This window comes from Haplochromis burtoni, unplaced genomic scaffold (genome assembly GCF_018398535.1).
Source record: "Haplochromis burtoni strain Fernald_Lab_line unplaced genomic scaffold, NCSU_Asbu1 Contig_305, whole genome shotgun sequence".
In the NCBI taxonomy this organism is placed as follows: Eukaryota; Metazoa; Chordata; class Actinopteri; order Cichliformes; family Cichlidae; genus Haplochromis; species Haplochromis burtoni.
In genome coordinates, this window is record NW_024582666.1 from 672,762 (window position 1) to 682,484 (window position 9,723).

At 38.3% G+C, this 9,723-nt stretch overlaps 1 protein-coding gene across 1 annotated transcript; it reads left to right on the plus strand.

Annotated features, from left to right (window-relative positions):
• The first annotated feature begins 683 nt into the window (after window positions 1-683).
• On the plus strand, window positions 684-9,629 carry flot1a (flotillin 1a). The gene is made up of 13 exons (XM_005941209.2): window positions 684-868; window positions 1,377-1,440; window positions 1,776-1,851; window positions 2,404-2,494; window positions 2,912-3,055; window positions 3,210-3,329; window positions 3,452-3,547; window positions 3,923-4,075; window positions 4,290-4,471; window positions 4,801-4,846; window positions 5,468-5,605; window positions 5,791-5,955; window positions 7,263-9,629. The coding sequence occupies exons 2-13, from the start codon at window positions 1,398-1,400 to the stop codon at window positions 7,281-7,283; spliced, it is 1,275 nt and encodes a 424-aa protein (XP_005941271.1). The 5' UTR covers window positions 684-868; window positions 1,377-1,397; the 3' UTR covers window positions 7,284-9,629.
• Window positions 9,630-9,723: the final 94 nt, after the last annotated feature.

Here is a 9,723-nt window from a genome sequence, read left to right on the forward strand (position 1 = left end):
TAGAGCATCACGTTTAGTAATATATATTTTATTATGATATATAGATATAGTTGTTAGAATAATTCAATAGTCTGTGTTTTGAAAGGAAGATTTAATGTTAAAGTGTTATACTTTTCCAGCAATGATTGAGGAGTCACACATATGCTGCTACTGTTAGATAATATTTTAAACTATATTTCTTTGACAGTGCAATTTTCTTAAATGTACTTTTGAATAATTTGGAGTCATACGCATAAGCGACATTATACCAAAGCTAGTTGGTGTAAAAACATTTTAGTTAACTAAAATAAAAAACAAACAAACAAGAAAACTTAAAGAACTGCCTACAAGAAAATAAAAGCATACAAGAAAATGACTTTAGCTTTTTGTCATTTGAAGAGGCATTTTAAAATATTTTTTAATTAATAATAATTTAAAAAATAATTAATAATAATAATAATAATGATAATAATAATTATACATTCCCATCTCGCACCTTTTAGCTAGATTGAAACAAGCAAATCCACCATGGAAATGAATTAAAATCAGAAGTGAGAGATATACAAGATAATAATAGTGTTTAATAATAAAATTCAAAGTTGTAGAAAATTGAACTATTAACTCTACTTTAATAAATGTATTTAGTTGCTTTCCACCTGAAAAATGACGTTTCCCCACCTCGCCACTAGATGGCGGAAGCACAAAGTTTGCTGAATGGGCGTGCTCTATTGGAGCCACTGAGCTGCAGCCTTATTATTCACTAACCGCATCATTTCGTATCCAACGAGAGAAAACGTCACCTGGGATGAAAACTCATTAATCTGAGCGGCCAATTATTCATCGCTTTTCACTCTACTCCACCTAAACCACGTCGTTTGTACACTAATCGGTGAGTGTGTCGTCATATTTTCTCTGTATCCACATTCATCGAGTGTAAACACAGATGTAGCTGAAATTGTTTGAGTTAAGCTAACAGATAAACAGCCTGCACTTCATATTTGTTTTGCTGCACATATTTTAAAATCTTGATCTCTCTGTTGATCTTGTTTGTGAGCTTCGGGGTTTTGCGTTTGTTGCAGCTTTTCTTGGGCTTTTTACTGCGCAATGTTTGCGCTAATTAGATTTTTTCCGCTGGTCTGCTGCTCCTCTGTCTGGCCACCACCATCACATCCACTCCTTTTCTTCTGGGAGTGAGCTGATCATTGTGATTTCTGATGCTTGCATATTTAGCCTCTGAAAAGAAACTAATAAAATATTTCAAGTGTTTTTAAAATTATATTTCGTATAATAACTTCGCGATTCCGGCCTTATGCGTTTGTTGATGGATTTTCTAAACAAGTCCTTTATAAAAGTGTTTTTGTTAAATAATTATTCTTTCATTTTTGTTGGTTTTTTAGTCTGAAGGAGGATCAGCAAACATGTTCTACACCTGTGGTCCCAACGAGGCTATGGTGGTATCAGGTAAAATGATGCCTTGTACTGCTTTGTTGAAATCTAAACAACTTAAGAAACTATAACATCAAACTAATACATAACTGTTGCTTTTCATTAATTAACGCACATGTGATGGCTGTCACATCAAGGCAAACAAAAATGTTCCAAAACCTTTAGCTGGTGCCCTAGACTTCTCTAAAGGAGAGAAAAAATTCAGATTTTTAATGGGTCTGTAGTTCTGAACACAAACATAAACCAGAACTTGATTTGTGATGGAAGTTTGTTGAATTTGTTTTTATCATGAAGTAGTAAATGTTTAAACTGTCCCTGTGATGCTCAGCGCGGTCTCTGATCTCTCCCAGGTTTCTGCCGTTCTCCACCTCTCATGATAGCCGGAGGCCGAGTGTTCATCATCCCCTGCGTTCAGCAGATACAGAGGTAAACAAACCACAAAGTTTATTTATGTTCCCCTGTATCCCATTAGTTTACTTCCTGATGTTTCTGCAAACACTGTTGACATTTGGCCGATATATTTTATATTTTAAGTGACAAATTGAGTAACACGATGAGAAGGCAAACAGCACTTCAGCAGCAAAAAGGGGGAAAAAGATTAACAAATTCATTTTAAATTAATTTTATAGTAATGAAGGATTTCTTTTGGGGACACATTTAAAGCACAGAGCATATACATCTGTGTCATTAGTAATAAATGTGTGTAAAGCATCCAGCTGCTGTTCATAAACTGTTACTTTTTAAGTCCTTTCTCTTCGTCTTCCTGTTGAATTTAAGACATTAGCTTCCACACGGGCCACATTTGGGTCTAGTACCAACATTTTTAAAAAAAATCCCTTTTACTATATACACTCTGTGTTTGCAACTCAGTGTAACAAAAGCAAGGAGGAAATTGCTACACCTAATGTACCATTAGAGTAATGAAAATGAATCAATAATCATATGTCCCATTATATCTCTCACGTGGCCTCTCTCCAGGATTTCCCTGAACACTCTGACTCTGAATGTGAAGAGCGATAAAGTCTACACCCGCCACGGAGTGCCCATCTCTGTCACCGGGATCGCCCAGGTCAGTGTGCACCACTGCAGACGAATCAGGTGCTGCTGCTGGCAAAACAGGGGAGGCCTTTCTCAGAAGGACAGGTGTAAACTAGAAGATTAACATGTAGCAGATAAGATTCATTTTGTGTGGTGTATAAAGTTACTCGTAGCAACCAGAATGTTTTTTCCTACTTGCTTTTTGTTTACAGTAAACTTTGTTGCTGCTTTATTGTTTATTTTTATTTATTTTTGCATGTTATTGTATCTGTTGATTAATTAAAGCAGGCCGATGTAAATATTAGGGTCAGGTACACTGACAGTGCCATGTAGTTGCACGTGAAACCCAGCTCCCGATTTGCTATTTTTTCACTGTGCATCGAGGAAATGAACCCAATATTTATGTCAGTGTTTGTCTAAATAATAAACAAGCAGCTGTTTCCTACAGATGAAGATCCAGGGTCAGAATAAACAGATGTTAGCTGCAGCCTGCCAGATGTTCATGGGAAAGTCAGAGGCTGAAATTGCTCAAATCGCCTTGGAGACGCTTGAAGGTCATCAGCGAGCCATCATCGCCCATCTGACTGTTGAGGTAAGGAGTTAAAGTAAATAAATGGAGTTTATCATCCAACTGAATTATAGAACAGGTATTATTAGAACACACCTTCAGTATTCACAACCTCAGTGTGATGAATACATTTCAAAAAGCGAACTTCTGCATCACAGCGAAGGCGTTTGTGTTACAGGAGATCTACAAGGACCGTAAGAAGTTCTCAGAGCAGGTTTTTAAGGTGGCTTCCTCTGACCTGGTCAACATGGGCATCAGCGTGGTCAGCTACACCCTCAAAGATGTCCATGATGACCAGGTATCTCTTTGCGCTATAAGAATCATATCATAGATGATCTCAGTACATTTTTGCGGATTCTCGGAATTAAAAATTGAACCAGTAAACGCACATCAGATCTTTTTTCTCCTGCTGGCACACAGGATTACCTGCATTCTCTGGGGAAAGGCCGAACAGCACAGGTTCAGAAAGATGCTCGCATTGGAGAGGCCGAAAACAAGAGAGATGCTGTGATTAGGGTGAGATCTGTCACTTTGCCGCTGTTTTTTTTTTTTTTTTTTAATACTGTATTGCTATAAAGCTATTTTTTTACACAGATCTCTCTTTGCAACAGGTGTCAATGGGGCTTGCTGATGTAGTTTGAAGATCTTTCTTTATTTTTAGAAACACTTGGATAAATACTTATCTTGCTAATAATAGAAGCTGCATTTAAATCATCTAGAAGGTTGTTTACAGAGCACTTCACTGTGTGTCTTCGCCTCGTCACTGGTGCCATTTGTCTAAACTCTGTCTGTATTTTTAGCATCTTCATCCTGTTTATTTTAGACATCTGTTCCCATTGATCCTGATCACCTCCATCCTTTCTCCATCCCTCTTTGACTCTCTCTCTGCAGGAAGCTCATGCCATGCAGGAGAAAATATCGGCTCAGTACAAGAATGAGATTGACATGGCGAAGGCTCAAAGGGACTATGAGCTGAAGAAGGCAGCCTATGACATTGAAGTCAACACCAAGAGGGCTGAATCAGAGATGGCCTACCAGCTGCAGGTACACAGGCGTGCACAGGAAGCAGCTCATTTTGCTATTTGATCTCTAAGCTGAATATATATTTTAAATACAGTGCACAGCATTTCTTTAATTATAACTGCAGGCCAAACGTTTTAAACTTATTAGAAATCAACAACATTTTTACAATTCATGATATTAAATGAAGAATATTATGTGTACAGACAAACATGTATGATCTGTTTTCCTCTGGCAGGTAGCGAAGACGAAGCAGTGTATTGAGAGTGAGAAGATGCAGGTGCAGGTGGTTGAGCGGGCACAGCAGATCATGCTGCAGGAGCAGGAGATCACCCGCAAGGAGAAAGAGCTGGAGGCCAAGGTGAAGAAACCTGCAGAGGCTGAGCGATACCGGCTGGAGAAGCTGGCTGAGGCTGAGCGGTGAGTTGTGGGTTCATTTTCACCTCCTGAACTGCAGGAACGACAGTAAGCAGACAGTCTGTTAGGTTTTTCTGGTATGTTTTCTCTGTTTATATGTCTGAAGAAGAAACATGGAAAATCCCTCGTGTGTGTGTGTGTGTGTGTGTGTGTGTGTGTGTGTGTTTTGTAATTTGGCAAGTTTTCATCCGTCCACTTAAATCCTTCTTTTTATGTTAGAATAACATTTGAGCTATCATTTTATATTTAAAGAGCATGGCTGACATGTTTGTACTGGTCAAATCATTTATGTCTCTGCTAACCAGCTGACTGTGTTTCTTTTGTCTGTCCAGTCTTAAGTTGATCATGGAGGCAGAGGCTGAAGCTGAGTCCATAAGAGTGAGTCAAAGCTGCTTCTGGGGAAAAAACAAAAGCATTTTCCACAAATGTCATCTTGAATTATCTGGGCAGCCTTTCCTATCCCTCTCCAAACCGATTAATTATCTAGCTCAGTATGGCTCTTTATCTGACTACCAACTTAATGTATCAAGGATACAATTCCTTGCTTTTAAATACGAGATATTATCTAAAAATCTAATCTTCAGAGTATTCAGTAAATTATTTGGGTGTACATATACAAAAAAAATCTGTCACACTCGTGCAGTATTAATTTGGGGTCTCTGAACTCCAAATTAGAAGAGGATATAAGGAGATGGAAGGCAAAGAGCTAAATCAGTCATGATGATTTATGTTAATAAGAGTATTAATATGCAGCCCAGGTGAGACCTCTTATATGATGCCTATAATTCTGAATCTAGCAATAAAAAAGGGGATGAATGGAATATGGATGAGGGAAAAATCCATAAGATATTAGAGGAGGCATTTCAAACTACCATCGCTTTGTATGAGGTAACATTTGTAAAAGTCTTTTGTAATTCACTTTAATTTCTGTAACATTAAGGTACAAGGTGAGATTCAGTGTTTTCTGGTACAGTAAGTCCGTCCTCATTTCTCCTTCAGGTTAAAGGTGAGGCTGAAGCATTTGCAGTGGAGGCCAAGGGGCGTGCTGAGGCTGAGCAGATGGTGAAGAAGGCCGAGGCCTTCAAGGAGTACAAGGAGGGCGCCATGGTGGACATGCTGCTGGAGAAACTGCCTTTGGTGAGCGATAACATCATCATAACAAGCATTTCTAGCTCCTGCTCTTATTTTTAGAATTGTGCTGATAAAAAAAACAGAATTTGAAGCCTGTTAGTCATGAGTGTTGTGTGTGCATTTACTTCTGGATTACATTATTACATTCACCGGTTACAATTTTAACAGCTGTAATGTCATTTGTCCACCAGATGGCAGAAGAGATCAGCAGGCCTCTGTGTGAAGCCAAAAAAGTTACCATGGTATCCAGCGGAGGTGGAGATGTGGGCGTGGCCAAACTCTCAGGAGAGGTGCTGGACATCATGACCCAGCTGCCTGAGGCGCTGGAGAAAATGACTGGCGTAAACATCTCCCAGGTAACTCGGTTTATGTTACACTTACCTACACTCATGCATCTACAGCTTATACCTGCTACCGATCAAATTTAATTATTAATAATTAAATTCAGCACAAAACTTTAAAACATCCACCTTTCTCTAAGTAAGTAAAGTTTATTTATGTAGCACCTTTCACAGACATATGTCACAAAGTGCTTTACAAGGTAAAAGCATAATACAGTCATAAAATACATCATAAAAACCCTGGTCTAATTAAAAGCGTTTTGAAATAAAAATGTCTTTAGCTGCTTTTTGAAGGTCTCCACTGAGTCCAAACCCCGTAGAAATAAGGGACGAGTGGAGGTATGTGTATGAATCAATCAGCAATGTAGGGGGGAGGAGGGGGGGGGTGTCTCTGTAATGCTCTAAAAGTTAAAACTAGAATTTTAAAATGGAACCTGAATCTGATTGTTGGCCAGTGCAGCGACTTTAAAACCGGGGTCATATGAGCACCCTTGTTCGAGCGGGTCAGTAGCCTCGCTGCAGAGTTTTGAACAACCTGTAGGCGGGCTAGCCCTTTCATGTTTAGACAAGTGAACAGGCTGTTACAGTAGTCAAGTCTTGTAGAGATAAAAGCATGTATTATCATCTCGAGTTCACTTGTTGACACGATGGATCTAAGTTTAGAAATGTTCCTCAAGTGAAAAAAGCAGCTTCTTATGATCTGATATAAATGTCCCTCCAAAGAAAAAGCTTCATCAAAAATAACACCCAGGTTTCTAAGGTTATGTTTCTGTGAGGAAACTAAGTCACCCATTCGCCGTTTAATATCGGGTATTGCACTGCCTGGTGCAATAATGAAAGTTTCTGTTTTGGCCGGGTTTAGCTGTAAGCAATTATTGTTCAACCGTTGTTTAATGTTGGTTAAACAGTCAATCAGATCGGAGAGCTTATGAGCTTCAGCAGGCTTAAAAGAATAATATAGCTGAATATCGTCAGCAAAACGATGATAAGATACTTCAGGAAACTGCTGTATTATCTGGCTTAAAGGAAGAATGTATATTAAAAACAGAATAGGTCCCAGCACAGAGCCCTGAGGAACTCCACACAACAACTCTGTAGATTCCGACATGATCTGGTTTTCAGACAGACTAAAGCTCCTTTCAGATATATATAATGAAAACCAGTCTAGAACAGAGCCAGACATCCCAACCAGGTCTCTCAGTCTGTTTATCAGGATGGTATGGTTGACTGTATCAAAGGCTGAGGTAAGGTCTAACAAGACTAGGACTGTGTATTCTCTGGAGTCTGCTGACATCATAATATCATATCTCTCCTTTCTGTAGATGGCCTCTCATACAGGCTGAAGACAATCAGCCATGTGATGACCAGGCAGTCCTTCCTCCCAGTGTCCAATCAGCTGTCTGGATTCCCTGCATGATTCTCTCATCACGGCGTCATTCTGCTGTGTGGCTGGTTCAGCTGGTTTGTGATGTTTCTCTGTTGTGAAAATAGTCTGATTACAGTTACGAATGTTATTTCGTGTTATGACTTTGTGCTTAGCGGTACTGCGTTCGTTTAGCCTCCATCCATCCTTGTATTACCTTCTGCTTATGCAGTTCAGGGTCACAGGTAACAAGAAGCAGAGGATAATATAATCATATTTCATGTATTCTATGATGGTTTGATGAGCTTTCTTACTTTTTGAGTTTTACATGACTGATCTTTGTCTTTGTCCCTTTCTGTGTTTATATGTCACACTTTTGTCTGTGTTCCTGTTTACCATTGATAATTCCTTCACGTGTGTGTGTGTGTGTGTGTGTATGTATGTGTGTGTGTGTGTGTGTATGTGTGTGTGTGTGTGTGTGTGTGTGTGTGTGTGTGTGTGTGTGTGTGTGTGTGTGTGTGTCCCCGCATTGCCTTGCTGCCAAACCTTAAGTGCTTCTTAGCATGAGCATGTGCTTAAACATGCAACCAAAACCTTCATTTACTAATCCTACTAATATTGCATATTATCATATATTCACTGACATGCATTTTAACCCATCAGTCTTTTCTCTACATGTATTTCTGAAATAAATTTGGTGTATAAAGGTTCAGGGTGAATATTTCTGATATTATCTGTAAACTTCAGCGTTAATATGTATGGGGTTTTTAAAAGGTGTTGTCTTTCTTTTTCTTTTTTTTACTGTTTTATATTTTATGATCCTTGGTACTTAATAAGTTAATTAAGTTAATTATTCTTTATTTGTAAACTGATACGCCGGTGAATCGTCTTTTTTTTCCTGTTGAGCCTCGACTTGGAGATATTAGCTTTAGATCAGCTACAGGAAACAAAATGGGATTCTGTTTTTCCCAACCAGGAGCTTCAACTGCCTTAAGTCTGTACCACCCTGCAGTCCACTAACACATGATGTGTACTACAAATCTTAAGTAAAGTGGTTCCTAGTGATAGCAGTTATGTAGCAGCTCTCATAAAGGTGTAGCCAGTCAGACTAAATTTAAATGTGTGAAATACAGCTTTGCTTTTCATAGTAGCAATGAGAATATCCCTGTGTATTCATAATATTAAGTATTTGTTAGTATATAACGCTTTGGCGTAATGTGAAGCTAAATATTTCAATTGTTAAGTGAGGGCAGGGGTGTTTGCTGTTCTGTTCTTTATTTTTTCTTTACGTTTGCTTGCTGTAGTTTGTGCTTTATATTCCACTGAAGGTGTAATACTAGCTCTAAAGTATTACGGTAGTACCTGTAAAGTATCCTGATTTGCCTTTTGTCACCACCCAATCAAACTGTATCCCTCTACCTCACCATTACCCTCTGGGGCTAGTTAGGAAAATATCTTTATGGACACGTTTTAATACATCAGAAGGGATTTAAACACTGAAGATGGATATATGGTTTTGTTTTAACTGAGCAGTTTTGTCTTCAGCTCTAAACACTGTTTGTGACTTCTCTGCACTCCTGATTACAGCACAACCATACGTGCTGTAAGTATCCTGAGGGTACATTTTATTTCTTTCATATATGAGTGCTACTGTTATTATGCATGCATCAACACCTGTCACTCTTATACTGTAAAGTAATATTGCAAATGCATATGTTTGAAGTCAGGACACAGTAGGCGTGTGCAGCTTCACTGTGGAGTTACCAAAGTAGGAGATTACCCAGCTATAGATATGGAAGTGTGCTTTCGTTACTGGATCAGCACTAAATATGGATATATATATGTATGTGTATGTGTTTATACAGTTTATATTTGATACAGTATCAGTGTAGAGCACTGTTTGCATCACCACTAACAGCTTGACTAATTCATTATAAATGTATTTTAGGCAGTTTATTAGTTTTCTGTGATGTTTCAGACCCTGTTGTGTTGCATTCGTGATGTTTGACCAAAGTGGATGTTTGCTTTTTATTTTTCTTCCGTGTACTTTAGGAAAATGTCGTTCTGCTCTTCTATACACAAAATCCTTGTCATTTAAATGCAAAAGGGGAAACGACTTAAATCTTTACTGTTTGTGAAAAAAGATTTATTGTAGCTATCAAATGTTCCACTGCTGTCTTTCTTTACTCACCTGTTTACACTTCTGATTTTAGCTTCTTTTTTTCAGTTTTTATTTTTTTTTCCATCTGTGAGGTCTTGAATTGTCACTGCATAATAAACAATTTTCACATGCATACGGCGATCCCAATAAACGTTTTCATCATCATTTTATTGTCATTGATCTTTCAGTAAAATGCTCATGGTACATGGTGCTTTTCCCAAGAATGAATTGCTGATGTTGCGCCAGGAATTAAACTTGC